The sequence below is a fragment of the Ananas comosus genome, linkage group 3, assembly GCF_001540865.1.
Source record: "Ananas comosus cultivar F153 linkage group 3, ASM154086v1, whole genome shotgun sequence".
Lineage (NCBI taxonomy): Eukaryota > Viridiplantae > Streptophyta > Magnoliopsida > Poales > Bromeliaceae > Ananas > Ananas comosus.
Genome location: NC_033623.1, coordinates 15,795,383 through 15,819,953, shown reverse-complemented (window position 1 = coordinate 15,819,953; position 24,571 = coordinate 15,795,383). Strand labels below are relative to the sequence as shown.

General features: G+C 37.6%; 4 protein-coding genes across 10 annotated transcripts; 1 reads left to right on the top strand and 3 right to left on the bottom strand.

Moving 5' to 3' along the window:
- LOC109707120 (late embryogenesis abundant protein 18-like) lies at positions 13–399 on the bottom strand. The gene has a single exon (XM_020228213.1). It carries the CDS (start codon positions 397–399, stop codon positions 70–72), a length of 330 nt encoding a protein of 109 aa, XP_020083802.1. The 3' UTR covers positions 13–69.
- LOC109708024 (uric acid degradation bifunctional protein TTL) lies at positions 761–4,209 on the top strand. The gene is made up of 6 exons (XM_020229592.1): positions 761–952; positions 1,073–1,146; positions 1,244–1,301; positions 1,387–1,488; positions 2,423–2,582; positions 3,490–4,209. The coding sequence occupies exons 1-6, from the start codon at positions 812–814 to the stop codon at positions 3,954–3,956; spliced, it is 1,002 nt and encodes a 333-aa protein (XP_020085181.1). The 5' UTR covers positions 761–811; the 3' UTR covers positions 3,957–4,209.
- On the bottom strand, positions 6,349–9,073 carry LOC109708266 (plant intracellular Ras-group-related LRR protein 5-like). The gene is made up of 3 exons (XM_020229938.1): positions 8,475–9,073; positions 6,690–7,603; positions 6,349–6,599 (listed from the first exon to the last, which is right to left on the bottom strand). Exons 1-3 carry the CDS (start codon positions 8,998–9,000, stop codon positions 6,447–6,449), a joined length of 1,593 nt encoding a protein of 530 aa, XP_020085527.1. The 5' UTR covers positions 9,001–9,073; the 3' UTR covers positions 6,349–6,446.
- LOC109707409 (DAR GTPase 2, mitochondrial) lies at positions 17,721–24,571 on the bottom strand. Of its 7 annotated transcripts, XR_002215484.1 has the most exons (11): positions 24,326–24,496; positions 23,548–23,652; positions 23,361–23,438; positions 23,028–23,175; positions 22,863–22,933; positions 22,453–22,549; positions 22,190–22,371; positions 21,754–21,991; positions 21,572–21,673; positions 21,310–21,423; positions 17,721–19,301 (listed from the first exon to the last, which is right to left on the bottom strand). XR_002215484.1 is itself a non-coding variant. In XM_020228648.1 (9 exons), exons 1-9 carry the CDS (start codon positions 24,494–24,496, stop codon positions 19,216–19,218), a joined length of 1,176 nt encoding a protein of 391 aa, XP_020084237.1. In that variant the 5' UTR covers positions 24,497–24,568; the 3' UTR covers positions 17,721–19,215. The 7 variants fall into 7 exon arrangements, 2 of the variants coding, with proteins under 2 accessions (XP_020084237.1, XP_020084238.1); XR_002215483.1 differs by lacking the exon at positions 21,310–21,423; XR_002215479.1 differs by lacking the exons at positions 21,310–21,423; positions 21,572–21,673 and having other exon boundaries at positions 17,721–18,709; positions 19,150–19,301.

Here is a 24,571-nt window from a genome sequence, read left to right as displayed (position 1 = left end):
ATGATACATGATGCATATCCACAGGTCCACCCAGAAAGAACCTAGCTAACAGGCACGACCATTGACGATCTACAGATTCTTCTCCGAGGCAGGCCGGGTGCCGGTCGTCGGGTACGTAGGGTCGGCAGCAGAGCCGGTCCCGACCGGCGAGTGGCGGTGGGGCCCGCTTAGGGGCAGGCGGTGCTCTGCGGACTCTGCGCGGTGCTCCGCCTTCTCCCGGTGGAGCTCCGCCTTCGCCTCCTTCTCCCGCGCCTTCTCCTTCTCGCGCGCCATCTCCTTCTCTTCTTTGGTTCTCGCCGTCGCCTCCTCCGCCTTCGCCTCCGTCTTTCCCGAGTACTCCTTCACCTTCTCCTTGGCCGCGCTGGTCATGTCCTTCGCCTTCTCCGTCGCCGAGTGCATGGCTACGAGGCTACTATAGCATGCAGTATAATTATTGTTTTTATTATCAGTATGCAAAATATAAGTGTGCACTCCCAACTCCTCTATGTGCATTTAACTAGAGAGTGCGTGATGCCACGTCAGCAGACAGACGTCGGACATGCGGAGGGTCCTAACGCGCGGCCTTTCCACGTGGCAAGCATCCCCGGGAGTCGGCGCAAATTGGGATGGTTTTGGCCCGTAGGCCAAAATTCTGGCGGAAAAGTTATGGGCTGTAAAACTATGTTCCAGCTCGGACTTAGGCCTGCTGGATCCGATTGACGCTTGATGCAAATACAAATGCAAATGTGTAGTTGTTGTGTACTTGCGTGTGTGAGACAGTGAGAGAGAGAGAGAGAGAGAGAGAAAAAGAGAGAGAGAGAGAGAGAGAGAGATGGAGCAGCGGGCATGGACGGAGCAGGACTTTTTGAGCTGCTGCGGCAGCAAGAGATTCGCCAAGGAGATGGTGTCGTCCTCCCCCTTCCCCGACCTCGACCACGCCCTCCAAACCGCCAGGCTCATCTGGTTCAACAAGGTTCGATCCTCCTCTTCCCCAATCAACCCCCTTCTTCATCATCGTCGTCTTCGTCTTCGTCTTCGTCTTCGTCTTCGTCTTCGTTCCCTACTCATGCATCCGACACTCCTTGCCCTAAAGGTCGACGTCCATGGCTGGCTCGAGGCCTTCGCCGCCCACCCAGCGATCGGCGCCTCTTCCCCCTCCATCTCCCAGTTCGACTCCCTCCCCTCGACCTCTCTCTCGTCGTTTCTGATCCATTCCCGTACTTGTTCCTCCGAGAATTAGGGTTTTGATTCGGTGATTTACTAGGTGGAGCAAGGAGGAGCAGTCCGCGGCTGCAGCGACTGCAACGGATTCCGCCCTGCGGGTGCGCCGCATCACTCCCTTTTAGATTTTTGGGAATTTGGAGCGATTAGGTTGTGTTCCGTGTTCAATTTGTGATGTTTTGGTAGGAATTGGTGGAGTGGAACGAGAGATACAGGGAGAAGTTTGGATTTGTGTTTCTCATATGCGCATCCGGGAGGGGCACGCCGGAAATTTTAGCTGAATTGAAGGTATAATTAGTGTTAATTCTATTCTTCATTGTTTATCTGTTTTTTTAGGTTTTTATGCGTGTCATACGGTTGATAAATGGATTGTCGATGTTGTTGCTCCAAAACCCTAATCCTTTCCTATGAATCCAATGCAAACTAAAGCAGGCTTCATTGTGTTAGATTTCCAGTCAAGGGGTTGGTGATGTTATTAATTTGAGTATTCAGCCCCATACCTGTTAATTTGATGAAGGCCATATGCATGTGAAGTGATGCTCGTGGGATATATACGCTAAACCTAGTTGACGCTCTGTTTCTTTCGTTATTTCTCTCTTTATTTTATTTATTTTTATGGTTTCTTTCACATGGATAACGACTTTGTTTACTAATTACTATGCACGCTTTGTATGATGCAAAATTTGTTCTTTCTTCTGCGTGTGTTTTCAGACGACTATACTTAGCATTTGTTATCTTTTGCACACTTAAATTCATTTTTCAACACTGTTTTCTGTTATGTTTTCGAATTTCATGTTTCAAATTCATTATGGATATATCCTAATGTGGTCAAATTTGAAGTCACCTATAAGCAATAAATGACGATACTGTCGGCGGCAGCTATTCTTTGCATGGAAAATTAAGCTGGGTAAATTTATCCAAACATATAACAGGTTTTTGCATATAGCATCATTAGCATCAACATAAAGTCCTTCTATTTTCCGAAGTTATGGCATCTAAACTTTTGCGCTACATATGTCCATATTATACGAACTTAGTTTATTTGTTGCTTTGTTCAAAATTAGGAAAACAGATTGTTCGCCTACTATTGGAAGTGCTGCATATTTTTGATAGAATAACATATTGGAATTTTCTTATGACTGCCTTCTCATACTGCCATATGTTATGTGATTTGCTGAGTATGTTTCCATTAATATTATCTACTGAAATTGTCTTGTTTTAGAAACGCTACCTGAATCGGCCAATCGTTGAATTTGAGATAGCAGCACAGGAGGAGATGAAAGTAATTGAATTGCGCCTTGCAAAGCTTTTTGCATCTGTGAGCAGAACAATACCTTCAGCTTCCACAGAGCTTCCTAGTAGTCCATCAAATAAACCCGCAGGTATTTATCAAACATTATACAGATATTATTTATCCTTAATTACCTACTTCTGATTTCTTCATGCTCGATCTTTTCAATTTGCTCATATGTGAAAGTACATACAGAGATGGATGCTAGAGGTGTCGGTTGTGTCGGTTAGCAATATTTTTGTTATCTTTCTACTTCATGTTGCTCCATTCTCATTTTCCTTGTTCTAATTTGTTGTTGCATTCATAACAATTTTTGCATTCCGAAGCCTAAAAATTCTGGCAGCTGCTTTTATTAATCTTAGGTTCACTTTAACATTGTTAATCTTATCTGTATAGATCAAGTTAATCTGGCTACCTTTTACTGTTCCATTATCACAAAATATTGTAATATGGATTCCCGGTTCACTTTAACATTGTTAATCTTATCTGTATAGATCAATTTAATCTGGCTACCTTTTACTGTTCCATTAGCACAAAATATTGTAATATGGATTCAGATAGTGCTGCATCCTTTTTTTCCCCCCATCAATTTCTACCTGATCTTTTTCTTTGCAGTATTACACAAATATGCCCTCTCAATTAATTGAGTATGCATCCCCTGGAAACATGAAGTAGCACATGCATCCTACCATGTTTATAATGTTATATTGCAATCTAATCTGGGAACATATGTACAAACAAGTATTAGAAATGGGTGCACATGCAAGAACTGATCTTAAGGAAGGGTAAGTCTACATTGCATAATGTTGGCTTTTCCCATACTCTGAACTCTGCATTCTGTGAGACACGCATATTGCATTCACTTGTACACATTTTATTCATCCAACAATAAGACAACACAGTTCAGCAATTGCTTATTTGGCATTCCCGGGAAAATTCATCTACTCCTGCCTTGTCACTATTATCCCTAACATCTGCTAATTTGAGTATTTTAAAAGCCCGTATAGGAATGATCAATGCACATCTTTCGGCTGTGCCTAAGGAATCTACACCAGAAGGCCCTCAAATTACAGGTAGTGTCGTTCCACGCACTCGACCTCCCATCACAACCCATGTCTTGGATGTGGCTCGTGGTTCTCCAGCCTCCGGCATGGAAGTACACCTTGAAATGTGGAAGAACGCTCAAAATAACCCAGCTTTCACTAACCGAGATTCTACCAACTGGGTCACTATAGGCACTTCGCATACAAACACCGATGGTCGGAGTGGTCCTTTGATGAGCATTGTCAATTATATCACACCAGGCTTCTATCGGATAAGTTTCGACACAGGGAATTATGCGCCTTCTGGTTTCTTCCCTTACGTTAGCATTGTCTTTGAGGTTAAAGAGAACCAGAAGTCGGAGCACTTCCATGTCCCTTTGTTGCATTCGCCTTTCTCGTTCACTACATACCGCGGGAGCTAGGCTGTTCCTCAAATAAGAGATTCCAAGTACCGTATGTGTGGTTGATTATAGCAGCAGCATTATGAAAGCTGTTTATGTTGTAATGTTATTGGTTTTGAACAGATCATTGGCCTGTCATGGTAGAGCAATTCAGATCACTCTTACTGAAAATTTCTCTAGCTTGCTGCTTTGCCGACGATGCCAGAATCGCCAATTTCTTACGGCACTAAGATTGAGCAGTTTGATTTATCCGCGTCTGGAGAGTAGTTTGTTCTGTTCTGTTCTATTTCTTTGTTCTGTTCTGTTCTGTTCTTTTTCTTTTTTGGGGTGCTAATAATATACTCTCAATCTGCTATATATTAGTTGTCTTACTTTGTCTTTGTTTGCCAATTTTATGCCCAAGCCGCTGGGGAGAGAAGCGGAATTTGCCGAGTCTTAAGGAAAAGGTCAGATTTCGGCGAACAAAGGTCTACATTTGCCGACTACGGAAGGGATGAGAGTCAACCGGCGACTTTAACGCTTTCTCGGCCGGTCGCAAACCTACAAACTTTTAGTACGTTTCGTTCGGAGAGAGAAAAATAATGTTTGGAAAGTGTGGAAAGTAAATTATTTTAGCTTGTTTAAAATAAAATTTGAAAAGGAAAAAAATAAAACGGGTAGCAGGGAGCTAGCTTACTTCTCGGAACTGAAGAAAATGAATAGAGAGGAAAAAGTAAAAGGAAAAACTCCAAATATCCCCATGGTTTCGCACTTTTTCACTTCAGTATCATGTGGTTTAAAATATATCAAGTTAGTATCACGTGATTTCGCACTTTTCATTCTAGTACCATATGGTTTAAAGTGTATCAAGTTAGTACTCTGTGGTTTTATTTTTGTATCAAGTTACCACCTTGTGGTTTTATTATTTTCTTTTTATTATCCATTTCGGAGTATTTTTTCATTAAATCAATGACAAAGTTAAAACCAATTCGTCCTAAAATGAATATTCGATAAATTTAGATAGGGTATCTGAATTTTTTTGTATATAATTTAACGAAATATTAAATCACAAGGTACTAAAGTGAGAAAGTGCAAAATCACAAGGTACTAACTTGATATATTTTTAAACCATATGGTACTAAAGTAAAAAAGTACAAAATCACATGGTACTAATTTGATACATTTTAAATTACATGGTATTAAAGTGAGAAAGTGTAAAATCATAGAGGAGGTATTTGAAGTTTTTTCAAAGTAAAAAATGATTCTAACACAGCTTGCCAAAATGTCAGTGGGCGTTCATTTTCAGCTGAGGAGATCGTAATTTCTACTTTTTAGGATGGTAAATTTCATCAGTAACAGTAAGGTGGTTTCTTTGTATTCTAACGAAAACCAGAGGCCTTATATGCTACATATATTTTCCTACCATCGTTTTCCAGTGGATGGTACTCTGCACGAGCTTCTTTTTAAAAAAGAGGAAAAAAAAAAACAGAAAAGACATGCATAAAATGTTCCTAGAAGAACTAGGCTTTAGTAGACTTTTCTTTACCCTATTGCACCAAATATACCAAATCTCCATTTAGTATTAGACTAGGATATACTCTTTTATCCTTATCTCTGTCCAGTCTATGTTACCTATAATAAACTCTATAATGATGTGATCAAGCTGTATTTTTTTTAATAAAATACATTGGGACTTCAACCTCGGAAAAAAAAAATCATGATCATTAATTCCCATCTTCTTCCTTTTATTCTACTCTTTCTCATTACCACTGTACTAAGCGAAAAGAAAAGACAAACATTACTAAACCCTCCAATATAATCATCCCCACAAAGGAAAAAAAAAAAAAAAAAAAAAAAAAAAAAAAACAAAAAAAAATAAAAAAAAAAAAAAAAAACAAAAAAAAAAAAAAACACTAAAAGCACCATTTATCTTCTAAAAATGTTGAAAGATATTGACGATTCTAACGCAAGTGATAAAGGAAACGAAAGTTGATACCTGAAATTCTAATTTTAAATCTAGTTGCTTTCCAATATTTTAACTTAAATTTATTTCTAAAATCAATAAACAAAGTAAATAGCATATTATCTTTCTATCAAAAAAAACAAAAAAACTCCAAAGACGCGTTCTTAAGTGCTTCAGGATACTTCTAATCTTGCCAAAACAGCATGCTCAGTAGAAATGGCCAAACTTCTTGCTGATGAGAATGACAACTCAAGTTCATCTAAAACTACAACAGAGCTTACCAAAAGAAAGGCTTCTCCAGAGCATTTAAGCACATGGTCCATCTAGAAGCTGCTCATGAGCCTGAAGCTAGACACCTCAACTACAACAAAAGTGCCTATCACGCCACAAACACACAAATGTATATATATATTATAGCTATAATATATATATATATATATATATATATATATCATCATTATATACAAGAAATTTAGCAGTGATTGAGGCGGACAAATCCATTTACACGCACATTTCGACAAAATATAGGAAACATTACAAAATTTATAGACCAAAAAAAAAAAAATAAACTAAGCTGGAGCGGAGCCCAGACCCATCTCTTGATTCTTCTTCCCGCGAGGCTGACATAAGGAGCAAAGCCAATACCAAAATCCCTTTCTTGTTGTTTGCATATAGCCTTTCTCTCTCGCAGCAACTAAATCGGCCATGTACTGAACAACAGCCTATCGAATGAAAGGAAATATCAATATAAGTGTTTCTTTGAGCAATTAGATTAAAGCATTATGATGAGAGAGAAACAAAATTGAAATTACCTGTGCTCCCAATTTGACCACATGCCTTGGCGGCACTTCCAAGGGAGTCTCATCGGCATGAAGCACACGAAGCCTCGCCAATAGCCTAAAGGAGTCCGGCAATACTCTTATCTGGTTATTGCTTATATCCAACTCTTCGAGCATTTCAAGATTCCCAATTGATCTTGGTAATGAAGTCAAGTCTGCAAAGTTCCTCCCGACATTTAACTTAACAAGACTAGTGGCAAGGCAAAGGCTTTCGGGGATTGATTCAACTTCATTGAAGCTAACATCAAGCTCTCTCAACTTGGTAAGAGAACCCATGGTAGTTGGAAGCCCTTTGATTCGATTATAATGCAATGTGAGGATCTCTAAGCACTCTAGCTTCCCAATTGCTTCAGGAAGTGCTTTTAGCTGATTGAAGTCCAACCTGAGTTCGACAAGGGAGGTGCAGGATCCTATAGTGTAAGGAAGCTCTTCGAGCTCATTGGTCTCAACATTTAACCTTTTCAAGTTGGTCAGGTTTCCTATTGTGTCGGGAAGTACGGACAGCTGGTTCGAGCTCAAATCAAGGTTGATTAGATTACTTAGGTTGCCAAATGAATTAGGGAGAGATTTAAGTCGGTTTGCATGCAAATCAAGATCAGTTAAACTAGAAAGTTCTCCAAATGAATCAGGTAAATTTATTAATTGGTTTGAGTGGAGATCGAGCTTTGTTAAGGAGCGTAGGCTGCCGATAGTTGACGGAAGTGCCATAATTCGGTTCTCAGATAAATTAAGATCAGTAACATCTTGCAATTTACCAAGTGATTGTGGAAGCCACTCTATTTGATCCATCAATTTGCCCTTAAGGTCAAGAACGACGGCGCCCTTTTTGGCTTTAGTCTCGATTAAGCTTGCCACTTGGATGAGGCTCAGCTTTTCTGTGTCAGCACCTGTTTGGAATTTGTAAAAGCGAGGCATTAGGAGAGTAAAGATGACTTATTTCAAATATAATACTAGCATACAAAAAGGATAGGGGAAAGAGCAATTGTTCATAGATAAGTATTGCCCCTGATGCAACCTTCCCTCTAGAGAAAGCCCCCCTCAACTATACAGCACTCTGAAATGGGCCGCAAACTTTATTTCTTTCTTAACTTAAGACCCCTCAACTTTCGATTTTGTTTTAATTTAAGTAGTTCTCATAAGATGAATTGAGGATTGCATCAAATTAGCCAACTATACTGCTAAAGTTAGAAACTTCACTCACATTGTAGGTGATGAACATGTCAAATACAAGTATAATAAGTGCCTGGTAGACAAAAAAAAAGAAGTTGAGGGGTGTACTTCAAAGGTTCTCCATACATTATTATCAAAATATAAAGTAAAAGTTCAACCTGGAATTCATTCATCACTAACCTATGGCATATAAGACAGAATGACTGCATCCAATGAATAATTACCCAGGAAAAGAGCTACTTCAACTAATTAATTTAGAATGCTAAACATATAATAACATAGATAACACCTATATTTTATTTACTAATTTATGAACAAATATAGTTGCAGTTATCTGATAAGCAGAATCATATGTTACCTATTAGCTATCTATAAACAACCAAAATCAGTGTAAAAACCTACCAAACCCCCAATTAAAATTTTTCTGTTCACATCAACTCCAATCAAAATTCGCCTGCGACCAATTTTTTTTTATTTTATAAAGAGAAGTTCCCTTTTGAAGAAATCAATCATCACATATACTCATATAAGACTAAAATAAAAAAAAATCCCCAAAGAATAAGTAGTTCCCAGGGATCGAAATCTCACCTTCGGGGACCTCAGATCTCAAAGAGGGAACATTACCACCACGATGATCCAAACCCTTAAAACTACCAAACTCCCCCTTCTTCTCATCCATCTCCTTAGTCAACTCCATCTCAACCCCAGCACCTCCGCGGCCCTCGCCCTCTTCCGAGGAAGAGGAAGAGGAAGAGGAGGAGACCAGCTTAGAGGCCCTCTGGATGAGCTCATCGAACACCTGAAACCTCTTATCCAGCTCCACCACGTACAACGCCTCCTTGCTCTGCTCCTGCGACTGGAGCAGGATCAAGTTCCTCCTGACCTCCTTGAGGACGAAGAAGAGCTCGTCGGGGACCTCCGGGGGTTTCCGCATCCGATCCACCTCCTCCATCCGCGCCTCCTCCTCGGATCTCGCGCTTCGGAGCACGGCCATGGCGGCCTCCACCTCCTCCAGGGACGGTCGCCGGGGAAGGGAGCGGTAGAGCCGCATGATCTCATCCACCACCTCCACCACCGCCGCGGCAGGGGTGCTCGGCCCCGATGGGATCGCCATGGATGCGATGAGAGAGAGAGAGAGAGAGAGAGAGAGAGAGAGAGAGAGAGAGAGATTGGGAGGAAATAGACAAAGTGCGGGGTGGCCCTCCAGAGGGTGACGATATAGGGGGATTTTATAGGATAGAAGATATTTTATTTACTAGTCCCTCTATTATTCGAATATTGCAATTTGCTTCCCCTGTAGTTTTCACTTTGCTCTCAAAACAATTTACTTCTTAAAATTCTTTTTGCAGAATGAAGTTTTTTTTGAGAAAAGGTAGCACGCTACCTGCTTCATTCATTGAAAATATGAATTAGGCTACATGGATGAGGCAGCCAGGGCCTCGAAGGAGGGGCGCGAAAATAAAATAAAAATAAAAATAAAAATAATACTAATAATAATAATAATAATAATAATAAAATAAAAATAAAAATAAAAAAACCGCTATGGTAGGACGTCTAGTAGTTTATGCACACAGCTCCCAAGATTTCAGCAGCTCCTTAAATCTGTACACCGCCACGAGGGGATCTAGTTGGATGTTTCGAAAGATCATATCGTTCCTAGCCTTCCACACAGTCCACCAACACGCAGCCAATTCAGGGAGGCTATGCCTCGTATCTTGCCATCTTTTCTTCACCCTCCACCTATCCCAGATATGAATAACATCGTCTCCCATCTCCGTAGCTTGAATATTCTCCACACCCATTACCAAGATAAACTTAGTGAAGACACATTGTGCGAGTAGATGGTTCACGGTCTCATCGTGTGACATGCATAGCATACATGTCGTATCACCAGACCAACCTCTCTTCGCGATATTTTTCAGACGAGGAGTGGCCGAAATGATTGCTTTCTCAAGGTTTTTTTTAGATTTTTTGTGATTAAGAAACAAAATATTTTATACATAGATATTTATATTAACTTGTTTGAAAGTGTTCAAAGTCTAAAAATAAAATCGGCAAGTTTAATAAATCCGTGCCGTCTTATTCATATGTTTATACATAATTTTTTATTGTCTAATCTAACGTGAATGTATCACCTTTATTAAAGGAGGGTAGAATTTACTATTTATTTTAAATTTTTTTTTATTTTTTTATTTTAGTAAAATTCTCATTTTTTAAAAAATTCACATCCTTCAATTCTCTCTCTCTCTCTCTCTCTCTCTCTCTCTTCCTTCCATTTCTTATTTTTCTTTATATTCCAAATTGATAGCGGTGGCTCTCCCTCTCCCCTCACCTCATCTACTTAGCTGTTTTGAATCTTTTCATTCATGATTTTTTTTTTTCTTCCTTTTTTTTTTCTCTCGCTGGCTGCTCGGAATCCTTCGGCCTCCTTCTGCAGCTCTTCATACATTGTCAACAAAAATAGCATACAGTGTCATTGTTGACTGTTCTATTCTCAATAATTATAAAATATTTATATTACTATATTTTTATTTCTCTTATAAATTTATTTTTTATTTATTCATTATATCGGACGGATTACTTTACTAATAATATAATATTTGATGTGATAAGATGGGAAAGGAAATTAATTGGATTGTGATGCATTTGTCTCTCACGGGTCTAATCTTGAGATAAATTTGTTCGTTTTATACGATAAGAATTAGCGTTTTTGCCTCTCACGAGTCTAATCTTGAGAAAGACGAAGCACGTCGGTTGCTATTAGTTCACTGAAAGCAACAGCCGGTTAAAAAAAAAAAGAAAAAGTTCAAGGACCAAAACGCAATTGTTTGAGAGTAAAGTGACTGTGTATGCATCTTTATCCAATCGTACATGCCTTAATATAATATAATATAATATAATAAACACAATCTAATTAGAGAGAGAGAGAGAGAGGTTCTTTTACAAAATTGGTGGAGAGAAACAGAGCGGGGGACTGAGTCGTGATAACTGATAAGATGTGCTTTAACTTCAAAAATAAACACACAAAAATGAGTGGTGGGGCCCACGATGCCGTCCTGTATTAATACCGCAACGGTGCGCCGATTTAAACTGCCTAGGAACGCTAACCATGACACTGCTTCGTATCTCCTGCCTACCGACCGCTTTAGACCGGGTCCACCACGTCATCCGTGGGCCACTCAGGTAAAGTCGTGGCCTCATGCCAACCCATTAAATTGAATTCGCTTAATTCAGTAGTTTAACCCGTCAATTAGTAAATCGATCCGATTTTACAAATAATAGTTAATTTTTTTATTCAATATTTTAATAATTAATTAAAATATACATTAAATTTTCAATAATCTATATTTTGAATGTATTATTAATTATATATAATATAATAATATTTAAAAATAAGAGTTCGTGTATAATGCTATTAATAATAACACTAAACATTTAGTGCTAGCAAATTTTTCGCCATTAAATCTATCATTTTGATCATTTTGAAGTATCGAAAACTTAATAGTACTAATGATTTGGTGCTGTTAATAATATTCTAATCTAGAATGTATATTTTTTTTAATACGTATAATATGAAAGAATAATAATTATTATATATTTTATGGCATCATACTGAAGTGATTCAACTCAGGGGTTGAACCATTGATTAAATTGGTGCCCTGTGACCCAACAATACTTTCCAATGTTAAACGATTTTGACTTTAAAGTATAGAATTTTTTCAATACAAACCATCCAATTTACCTTTGAAAGCCGATTGGTAACTATTACCTGAATGGTCCACGGATGACTTGGTGGACCAGGCGTGGGCACCAGCCCAGACAATTCTCATCTTCTTGTCCACATGTGGACTCGAGTCTAAACTCCCTGACACCCTTTTTGGTTCAAAAATGGCAAGAAAGAATTGTTGAGTTTAGATTTCTTAAAAGAGATATTCATCAATTTAATTTGATTTGAACTCTAATCTAATCGTCTGCGGATAGGTTAGAAAAAGACGCATAACTTGTACTATCACGTAAAATAGAAATTGAATTTTTAAGTACAAAACGCAAATGCTTTATATTAAAGTTTCCGCTTGTAGAAATCTTATCATAGTACTATTCATATGTTAGCGTCGTAGAAAAGCTACACCCAGCGATAGGGACAAGTATGTTGCTTACAACACAAATTTTTCCATACAAATTCGACTAGTAGTTGAAGCAAACAAAGCTCTTAAATATGCATGTACCCGTCAAATTGATTTAACAAAGGGTTAATGTGCTCTAACCCAACTTGATATCTAAGTTGAGATCCTAATCCTATAGCATAAATAAATCGATGAAAAAACATAAACTATTATTATCAACATTAAATTAAAGGTAGACTAGCTGGGCTAAAGTTGAGCAGAGATGGGAAAAAAAAGAAGAAGTAGAACTATGTAATCTAATATTTATAGCAGGATATAGTAGTTAATTATTATTATCATTCCTATAGCTTGAGTTAGATATATTATTTCCATGCATGCATGTATATTTCGATATCCATATCTAAAATACATCTAAAATAGATTTGCTTAATTACTCCATCCATACTGTGTGGTCAATTAAATGCATTGAATAAATTTTTGTTTAAAAAAACCATGAAGCTTGCAGAATTGTTTTGTTTTTCTCAAAAAAAAAAACATGAATAATATGTACCCTGGTAGAAAAATCATAAAGCTTTCGAAAAGATAAATTAAAAAGTCCATGAATAATGCTCGATAATAGTGACATTGTTCGCGTTTTTCTTCAAGTTACTTGATTTATTGTTGCTGCATTTTATTACCGTAGTACTGCAGAGCTAAAAAAAATAAAAAACGAAGAAAAGTTCATGTTGTTAATTTCCCTCCCTTATAAATGTTCTTTGATCTGGAGACAAAAGGAAAATAAAGAAGACAAAAGAAAATAAGGAAATGAATAAATGGATGCGACATGACTTAGGAAACCTCTCTCAGATATATTGTTTAAGTAGAGATGTTTGAAATATTCCGATAATTTTTCATTAATAACATCTTCGAGAGTATGTAATTAACAGTAAGGTTCAAATCGGAGATGTTCAAGTTTGTAGAACAAATCCTCATTTTTTTTCGCTTTCCATATGCAAGGAGGAAGCACATCATCAAGAAAGAGAAAACGAAAAAGATTCGATTTGATCCGATAATAAGCGAGTGTTTTGATTCACTTAAGATGTAACCAATCAAATTTTGTTCATGACGACTTAGAGCGAGAATTTGAAATCTAAAGATCCAATTTGGACCCGGCAAGTTAAGTTAGTACTTAATATTAAAATCGCGGTTAAGTACGTAGCTGGTAATCTTTGACAAACTACAGTAACGCACGTTTTATAGTGTATAGACCACACAAGTTCTTTTCTACAGGTTGATGTAATCACTTCCGCATCAATTTACGTCAAAAGAAAAAAAAAAAAAAAAACAAATGTCATTGACTTTTTATTTTTTAACTTGTTTTTTGAGTCTTGGGTTTTACTTTGATCGTGACATTGTATTTATCATTCATGATAAGTAATTACTTGATCAGCTATCTAAGTACCAAGCTCCTCTCATATTGTTGACTAGAATTACTAGATCCAACTTAAAGTATCCACATTTAAAGTTTTCAAACTCTCAAGATACCGTCATTCCCCACAAATTCTATTTTTTAACAAGTAAATAATAATAATAATAATAATAATAATAAAACTACCAGATTTGATTCTAACATGTCAACCACGTAGCTTATCATCTATGAAGTTAGATTAATTTTTTATAATATAGATAGTTAACCTGATTTTGGTTCAGGCATACATGGACTAGATACCTATAAATATACTAAAAGCTTGTTTGTCACTGTAGGGTGTAGATCTAGTGGGGAAAAAAAAAGTTTCAGTAGGAGCTCCTCAAAGACACTTCCTTAAAAGCTCAAATTTATCGCCACATATTATTTTTAATTTTATCTAAAAATTATAATTCTTTTTTCTATGGTTTAATTTTTTAAAAAAATTATATATAAAAAATCCAACAAATTATATATTGGATGGAAACAAAACTAATACGCAGCACCGATTGTGGGGCTCTCCAACACAGCGACATTAGAGAGCTCCCTAAAGTTTTATCTGTAGAGTGACGCTACTAGAAAATTACTATATTCCTTTTTTTTTTTTCAGAGTAATTCTTTTTATATATATAGCAACACCAAAGGCATGATATAGAATTCTTCTTGGAGCTTATAAAAATCTTATTCTCACTTTTTATTGCAACAAATTTCGAGTTTGTTATTAAAAAAAATTATTAAAGATTATTGTCAATAAAAACTAATGTACATAAGGTTCTATTTACTTATCCATAACTGATTTTCAGATTAAAAATAAATTTTACTTGAATTACAGTGAAAAAAATAATTGTACGTACTGTTTATTTGATAAACAATTATAATGTCTTAGTTATTCTCACTTTTTTAATCTATTTTGTTGAAACTTTTTATACTAGTATATAAGAGAATAAATTTTTTTATCTTTTCCTGTTTCATAGTAATTAGGATGGAATCATTTACGACAAACTAAATAAAAATAACTACTTATAGTCAAAATAATTTCATAATCTCCCTCCACTCTCATCAATGGAGATGCAAATGGATCCGCATTGGTCGAGCTTCTCTTACGATAAGTTACAAATAAGACTATAAGTAGAGTCAAAAAATAACTCATTCCTACGGGCTAAAAGTTTTGTACTGTTCTAATGGGTTTAAATAAAATAATAAATAAAAATAAATTAATAAAATTTAATTTAATTTTTTGTGAATAAATAGTAATCAGTTAAAAATATAAAGCGGAGGATAGAAAACTCTTTCCACTGTTGAATCTGTCCCGCTTTCGTACTCTTTTTATTCAAACACTAATGATTGAGCACCTAAAATACCTAAAACCGCATGCTCTCTCAGTGCAGAATAATCTAGCAATCGGGTTGTAGGGCGTGACAGCTCACATGGCTTTGGTGCCAGCTTGCTACAGAAAGGCCAATTTTCTCAAAAAAAAAAAAAAAAATCCTATAACCGTCGTTACCAGAGTTTTTATTTTATTTTATTTTATTTGTCTCTAGAGCGATCCAAAATACTGAGGCCTTCTGAAAGTTACTGGACATAAAAATTCAATCTTTCTTCCATTTCATTAGTATCTCCATGTAATGTAAAAATATAAGGCAGTTGAACTCTGAACTGAGATCTGAACTACCAACTTTTCAGGCTTTCTGTCCTTGAGAAAGGAACGGATAATAAAGAGATATTTAGTGTTGAAGAAAAATATGATTTGAGCGAGACAAAATTGATCAAATAATGTGGGATTGTGTAAGCTTAGTTAGTGTTTGCGTACAAAGTGCATCTTTAAATGAGTAATGCTAGAGTCTAGAGATACATCCAAGAATGGGTGTAGAATTTACACTCGTCCTATCCAAGAGTAAGATTTTCTATCCGTATCACATCATGTGATTAGTGGGTAATTTTTCACCCTTCGATAAGTGAGAGTATGATGTGTCGGATTGTTGGCGCTAATCATTAAATCTAAAAGCTTGAATCATTAACAACTATGCAATACCATAATATATAAAGAATGAGTTTTTATTTCCCTTTCTTGCTTAAAGAAAGAAGCAATATTGTTTTCTCCATCGAAAGCTGACCTTCAACGAAATCGATTTGCTCGTCATCTCAAGCAACAGCATGGTTAAGTTCGTGGGTTGAATCTCTACGGTGGTATAGCCTACCGTTTAACTTTTAAAAATTTTAATTTTATAATTTAATCTTTCAATTTACTTGATCAGAACAATTTGGTAGCTCACTCATGAGCGAATATGAACATATCTGTTTACTTTAATGAACTTAATTAGAAGTTGAGCTAGAATACTCCCAAAAGCACCAAGTGAGTGGTGCTTTTGAATTTTTTAGCCATTGGATGAAGAGACGTAGGGTTGAGATGACGGTGGTAGGTGGTGGTAGGTAGAATAGTGTTTAATTTAAAGACTATTAGTAATCAAGGAGTAGATCCAAAGACTAGAAACTTAAAAGCACCAAACAGTTGGTGCTTCTAAAAATATTCTAGCTCAATTCCTTAATTAGAGGATCTCGTGAGTGAGACTTTTGCAACCTAAATCTCGTTGAAGCCAGAAGCAAACGGGCTAGGCCTGGACGCAAAGTGTAAGCCCGTTTGTTGTGGATCTCAAACTCTGATCCTCAAGTCCTAACTAGTATGGGGAAACAGGGCTGGGCCTCCATTCCAGGCCCAACATTATATCTATATATATATATATATATATATATAATTATGCTACTATACTATCAATAGTACCAAGCCCTTGGTACTATTAAGTTTTCGGTCGTTGGATGAAAAAATGTGCAGTTAGGATGATAGTGGTCCCCGGTTAAATTGATAGTGGTCCTTCAGGGTTGAGTGGATGGTTGGTTTAATAGTATAATCTAACGGATGGAAATGATCAAAGGGTAGATCTAACGGTAGAAAACTCAATAGTACCAAGGGCTTGGTACTATCGATAGTATAATAGCCGGACTCTATATATATATATATATATATATATATATATATATATATATATTGTTACCTATTTAATCGGATGTAAATCACTAATCGTAAAATATACTTAAATTTAAGCTACGGTGATTATTATCGTACTAATCCACGTATACCTTAACATTACCACTACACTGTCCTATGCATGACCATTGAAGTTACTATAAAAGTCTCTCTCTCTCTTTCAGCCATTATGGCCTCACGAGGCATGATTGATCAGGAACTTTTGTTTTGTCCATCGTAGCTCAAATCTGAGTTTAGAAACCCACCCAGTTGCAAAGTTCCTGGAGAACAACAAAAACAAGCCAACTGCATCAGCGGCATGCGCACGAGCTGTAGCGGACGAGGACTTAAAAAGAGATAAAGACACAGAGAGAGAGAGAGAGAGAGAGCAGAGGAAAGCTTTCACGGGTGGTTATGAAGTTGGAATGGCTTGCGCGATGAGCAGCAGCAGCAGCAGCAGCAGCAGTACCCTTCTCCTTTTTTGAGTTCGACACGAGAGAGGCAGCAACAGAAACAGAGGGTCAGCAGCGGGACGCTCGTGGGCCGAGAGAGGCCATTGACGATGAATCCGCCGCCCACGCGGCGTGCTGCCAGGCCTCCAATCAAAGACACCAGCCACGGCCGCCGTCCGTTGCGCACTCAGGAAGAATAGATGCTTGAAATTTCCACCACTTGATCTTCTTTCATTTTCTAAGGACGGGTTTTTGGTGATCTTTATTTTAAAACAATCACAGGCGAAACAAAACTAATTGAGCATCCGTTCCGTTTACGTAGTAGCATAAAGTTTGCATTTCGTACCATCAGGGACGCAATTGGCTAAAAATGTATTCAAAATTCCGGATTTGAAGAGGAATAGTATCATGAGCTCATTTCTTAAAAAAAAAATAAATAAATAAACTAAGCAAATAACTTATTATCTCTCTCTCTCTCTCTCTCTCTCTCTCTCTCTCCCCCTCAAGAAACTAAAAAAGAAACATCAATGACTGTTTTTTTTTTTTCTAAAAAAAGAGAAGGAAAGAGGACTTGCCATGAACTACTCGACAACTTTCCCATAAGCAAAAATCTAAGATCTTATTTGTACGTCCAAACAAATTGTCTAACAATATTTTATTTGACATGAGAATTCTTTCATGTAATTAAAATAAGAAATTTAATATTTACTATTTGAAAATTCTTGTGATTCGTAATTTGGCAGGATGGCCAACTTCACCTACAAAGTGATTTGTTTTATCACGAAAAAAAACTTAAAAGTAAAATACGATCTTCTAATTTAAACATCTTATTACACTCCTCACCGAATAAATATTACAAGTTTCTTGAGTAAATCCTAATATTCATGCATCCAACACACAGCCCAACATCAAAACAAAATCCAGCAAAACCAACATATGGGAGAAAGTTATTGCAAGGAGCATTTCACCACTGAACACCAAACTACTGATGGGTGGGAAAGAAAACAGAACAGAATAATAATAATAATAATAATAAAACCAGAGTAAAGATGTATCCACAGTTCAATTGTTTGAGAGTTCAACTCCTTCAATCAAGTTGCTGCTTTTTTCGGCTAGCTGGTGGATGCTGTCACTGTCACCTAGTCTGAATTCTGGAACAGGGAGAACCCACATAAGTAATGAATTCAACTGCATGTAGGCGATATTCTTTTTCTATCATCCTCACTCTAGGCTTAAAGCACAGCAAGTTTGTGTCAATGATGTTTACATTTCTACTTTTAGGCAGGATGCATGTGAAGGGCCAGTTGTATCCTGTGTCTGACATAGTAAAACCTTTCCAATTTTACAGGACAGAGGTTACCAACGATTCAAAATAAACCCTAGATGCCTCTGAAAGAATCTCAACAAGAACCATCCTGCATTTAATTCATGCTGCTTCTTCACAAAAGTTGCACTGTTGCAGAAGTCGACGCGACCATTTGTGGCCATATATTGAAGTAGTCCACTAGGTTTGAGCCTTTAGTCCTGCAAATATTTCTCAAAACCCAACCACTGTCGAAAGAATGGAGAAGAGCAAAGCACTGGTGAAGAAGATAAAAGATTTTCCGATTTCCTTGTGTAGAACCGCATGGAGAGTCGGTAAAGAAGATCCAAGAAGGGTTATTCATGCTATAAAGGTAGGAGTAGCCTTAACACTGGTCTCCTTCCTCTATGTCTTGCAGCCATTGTTCAAAGGAGTCGGAAAAAATGCGATGTGGGCTGTTATGACAGTGGTTGTGGTGCTAGAATTCACAGCAGGTAATTTAATCATTCCTTTATTTGCAGTAGTGTCTAAAAATATAGTTGAGTTTGAGATGGTTTTGGTTCATAGCTAAGTAATTTTTTGTATCAGGCGCAACTCTGTGCAAGGGGATGAATAGAGGATTGGGAACACTTCTTGCAGGATCTCTGTCATTTTTAATAGAAATTATAGCGGAAAAATCGGGCACAGTATTCCGTGCTTCTTTCATAGGAGCTTCAGTCTTCGTAATAGGTATGTTTACGAAATTAGCTCAACTCAAGCTTTATTTTATCAGGGAAGCTATAGAGTATGATTTTATGAGCTGCAGAACTTGCATTTACTTAGCTAATTCCCTTCAACAGGATTTGTTGCGACATATTTGAGATTCTTTCCATACATCAAGAAGAACTACGAATACGGAGTGGTGATTTTCCTACTAACCTTTAATCTGATAACTGTATCTAGCTTCCGCGAAGAAAATGTGTTGCCATTAGCCCGCGACCGCCTCTATACTATCGCTATAGGCTGTGGAATCTGCCTCTTCATGGGCCTTGTCATTTTGCCGAACTGGTCTGGTGAGGATCTCCACAATTCTACAGTTTACAAACTTGAAGGATTAGCAAAATCTGTTGAAGGTTAGATTCAACTCTTTACTGAAATGAACTTAATAGAGAAAGTATTGTTATTACAATTTTACCATCAATCAAATTTTGCAGTCTGTGTGAACGAGTATTATCAAGACCACAACAAGGACAACAGAAATATTGAAGAGAGTACAGCAAAGGAAGTAATATACAAGGTTTACAGGGTGGTATTGGATTCTAAATCCACTGATGAGACCCTTGTAAGTTAACTTGGTGTGAAATGTGTTCCGTTCCTTTCTTTAAAGACTAAAAATGCTACACTATTTTGTGTCTTGGGTAAACTAACTATAGAATATGATATTCACCACAATGATTAACAATGATCAGGCATTGTTTGCAAGCTGGGAGCCTAGGCACTCAAGACACTGTTACAAGTATCCATGGCAACAGTACGTGAAGCTCGGCTCCGTACTAAGGCATTTTGGTTACACAACTGTAGCTCTTTATGGATGTTTGGAGTCCGAAATTCAGGTACCGTACAAAAAATACTATAAGCCACTTTTATTCTTCAGAGTTAATTACGAATCTAGTCCTGAAGTTTGATCCAGATTCCACTTTCAACCCTAACTGTTTTGATTATAACAATTTGGTCCCTGTAGTTTGACTTAATTTCAGTTTCATCGTCAGTTTCATTTTTAACAATTTAGTCCGTGAAGTTTGACATGGATATGAATCTCTTCTTCAGAGTATTCAAATTTAACAAAGCAAAGCCTAGCAGTCATGCTGACGTGGCATTGTTTCTTAGATGATAGATAATCGAAAGGGCTTAATTGTTATGCAGAACAAACTTCAAGGACTACGATGTTGCAGTTAAAACACGAGGATGAAATTAAAATCAAGGTCAAACTTCAAGACCTAAGTTTGTAATTAACACACTCTTTTAACATAATTTTCACCTTCCTCACTGTTAACAAGCCATAGTTGACCAACATCATTATTCTATAACGAATCACACCATCTGACGAATCTCTCCTCGGAGAAAGAGAATAAACCGAGCACTACCTAAGAAAACACGACACACACACACAATGTGTTTCCATCTAAACCAACTAAATCTCTAAATAAAATTCGATCAACTGATTCTGTTTATCTATGTCATTCTTGTCTCTTTTGTTGAAGACACCGCATTCGGTCCGATCTCTATTTCGGGACCCGTGCATTCGGGTTGCTGGAGAAGTGTCCAAGGTTCTAATAGAGCTAGCCAGGAGCATAAGGCATCACCGCCGCTGCTCCTCTGAAGTGCTTTCCGACCACCTTCATGAAGCCTTGCAGGATCTCAACTCCGCCATCAAATCCCAACCACGACTTTTCCTTAACTCGAAAAACGCTCGAACAAAAACCAATGCACTCATGAATTGGATAAATGACAATCATTCCTCTTCAAGAGTAGCTCTCCCTTCAGTAAAAACCGATATCTCCTCCTTACTAGAAAGACACAGCATACGAGTGGCAGATGACCAAACAAGAGAAAATAGCGAGAGGAAGGTTTTAAGGCCAACGAAAAGTAAGCTGGTCATCACAAGCCTTGAATTTTCAGAGGCACTACCGTTTGCAGCATTTGCTTCATTGTTGGTAGAGATGGTGGCGAGGTTAGAGCTTGTTATAGAGGCAGTGGAAGAATTGGGGAGGGCAGCACATTTTAAGGAGTTCAGTGCACAGGACGAGATTGCAATCGATGTTAAATTTGACATTACGAAGCGAAACATCAGTGCTGGGAATTTGCAGGACCATATATAATTTATCACAACTTGTTTATTGTTGTTGGCAGATGATCTAACAGTGCATCCACTCAATGCATAAATCAGCCATATATTTATCTGACTATCTTGGAAAATGCTTATTGCAATTCATGTAATTTACTTAAAATGCATGGAGGTTGTTACAACAATCTTGACAATAGTATGATATACCTGTACCTAGAAAAAGATAGTAGCAATTTGCTAATTTGATTACTCACAATGGACAATTTAACCAAAGTAACTTCGAAAGAAAAGGGTAAGACAAAAGCAACCAACACCCTAATCAGCAGTCTCATTTTCCCATGTCAAACATGATGATCTCATCAGAAGATCTGACAAAGAAACAAATTTTCAGCAATAATATCTCCAATAGATATATTTTCTTATCTTACTTGCATTAACCAATGCAATATTTGGTCATCGGCCTATTATTGATATTCATTAAAGCAATTATTGGGGACCAAGCTAAGGAAATCTTACTTCTCTGGCCAGTATCACGTGGATGATATATCAGGACAATATTAACCTCTCTATATAAGATTGACCCAGCAATGCCTCCCTCGAAAATTCAAACTATTACCCCTACCAAGTTAGAGAAAGGAAAATCTATAAATATCCGATTTAGAAGGCAAGCGTGTTTATTTCAAGCCTCTGTATATTACCTGGGAAAGCATCCAGTGTATAACGGCCAACTCTTCCAGTCCGATATAGGTTTAGCAACTTTGCGCCAACTGCTTTATTTCTATCCTCAGTTGATTCATATGACACTCTAAAAGCCTCATGCAAAGCCATAAACTGAGATTCTACAAGCTTTTCCATTTCTTTGCCTTTCTCTAAAGAACCCTTAAACGATGATATGGTCATGAAAAGGGTTCGGCGAACATCCTTGACGATAAAATCCTGCCAAGATAAAGGAGCAACTTAGCAGCAGTTATGTAGAATACCATCAACCTATTTTTGATTGCCAAAATAATTTTTATCACCTGTCTACGTGAAACCAAAGATAATCTCCAACAATCATCATGAAAACAATTAAAAAACTTATAACTAATTTCTCATTTTGACCTCTGAAATTTGCAGTCTTTTGGTATCACCTACCTGCGTATGATCGGAAGGATATCGTCTTCTCCTCCGTTGCTCATCCTTAGTACCTAAGGGTATTTTTTCATCTGTTGAATATTTCAAGTTCCCCCAATGTTTATGTTCCTCAGATGAATTAAGGAGAGAGAGAAAGTATTGTGAAAGCTTATATTCCCCTAACAGTGAGTCCTTTATAGCTCCTGTAGTTGAGAGGGAAAAAAAAAATTATCGGTTGTACAATTAGTATAGCGGGTAATACAGACCTTAAATCAGCTTGCTACCGGTCAAGGCTAGTTTGGACCCAAAGTCATCATTGGCAATCTTAGGTGAGAGAATTCCTGGAGTATCCAGTACATATATATTGGGATGGCTAGCAATCTGAAAGGAAACAGATTTAGAATACCAGACTGTTGCATTAGTAGACGAAGGGTGGATTTTAGCTTTGAACATGAATAGTTTGAAATGACAAAATGCAGTGCTAATCTAGCATTGCCTGCATTACATTATTTTTTACTTCTTTTTTTCCTCAAGTTCAATTCTTAAATACAGCAGCTTCAAATTTGCTTTTGCTTTTCCTCGAGTTCTTCAGAAACAGTCAGAAGCAATACTGGCAAATTAGTCTAACTCTATTAGGCAGATTAAACACATAATAGACTGTACTTAAAAGACTGGATCAACAAAAGCCAGTTACCTTGTAACTGCTTATATCTCTTGTTTCCCCAGGAAGTGGGCTCACCATTGCATGCTTGAGTTTTCCCTTCTCTTAGAACAAAATTAACAAAATGAGAAACAACAAAATAAAATGCCGAAAGATTAATTTTTTCTCAACAAAACTAAGAGAGCCCAGTGTGGGTACCCATTGCACCAATTCTGCCGATTTGGTGCATAGAATTGGCAATGGCAGATTTTCCAACATTTGGAATCCCAACCAACATTACTGTTGCTGTGTAACTGCTTTCACCACCATTTAGTTCCTTGATCCTAGATCGTACAGTGCTTAGAAGCTGAATAAAACAAACGAATTACTACCTTATGCTACTTGAAAAACTACTGAAGCCTTTACAATTTTCTCTCGGTAATGCTTACAAAAACACAAAATGAAACCCATATTTACTACAGTCACAATGTGCTGTTTCATTCTTCAAGTAATATTGATTAAACTTCTAGCATCTTAAAAGTACAGTACAACCTCCTTGATACTGCCTTTGTTGTGCGCATTGACTCCACGACAAACACAGTTCTGTTTCTCAATGTGCTTTACCCATTTCTGCGATTCCAGTTATATGTTAAAAAAAAAAGAATCAACAGAACTATCTTGTAGTCAGAACAAGTTATATGTTTCGCTAATTTCCTTTCAAAAAAACAAGTTATTGCACCTCTGTAGACGAAGCATCTGCAAGATCCACTTTGTTCAGCGCAATCATATGCTTATTGGAACCGGACCATCTCCCCAAACTCTCAAATGCAGATGTAGCAGGTATCTGAAATTATATTTTATATGGTTAGATAAAAGACCGAGTATCTTCCATGTCAATCAAAAGGTAAACCCTAATTTTGTGCCCACAAAATGCCATCTCAATCCAGAATCAAGAACCAATTGTGCGGGCACAGAAACCCAGCATGGGTTGCTTTTTAAAACCCTAATCACATTTTAACTTAAAACGTAACGGAATTGATTAGAAAAGTTGAGGAAAGGGAGAAAGAACATCCCCAAATTTGACATTCCATGATTTGACGAAATGCCGCGTTTCTTCCGTTTCCGATCAAAAGGTAGAACCCTAATTTGTCGAGCCACAGCAACCCTGTTGATGCAGGCTCAGGAAGTGATCTTATGGCCGTAAAAACCCTGCTCGCACCATTTTCTAAAACCCATCCGAATTTAACTTTCATATAGCTAACTGAATCAAAAGGAGACCTTTTTTTCTTCTATAAATCTGCCAATCAGTGTTGCAACCTCATGCATCTAAGAAAGACAAACCAAAACCCTAATTCGCTGGTCCACCAAATCCCAACCCCATGCAGCATCCAGAACTAATCTTGTGGCCGCAAGAACACATATTGACGCTTCGTAAAACCCTAATCGACACCGTAACCTAAAACAGGTACAAACTGATAAGAGAAGTGGAGAGGAAGGGGTAAAGGCGAGGTAGGTACCCGAGCGTCTCGAACCTCGAGGACGAGATCGACGAGGGGGGCCCTCTCCAGGATGGCGCGCTCCGCCGCCGCCATGTGCGCGCCGTACCAACCTTCCGCGGCGCCCTTCATGCCGAGCTCCCGCACGGCCGCGCCGAGGCGCCGCGAGAAGGACGAAGAGGCCGCCGCCATGGTCGGAGAAACGGAGGAGGAGGATGAAGTGGTTTTAGGGTCGGTGGAGAATCACCCGTTATATCTCAAATATCA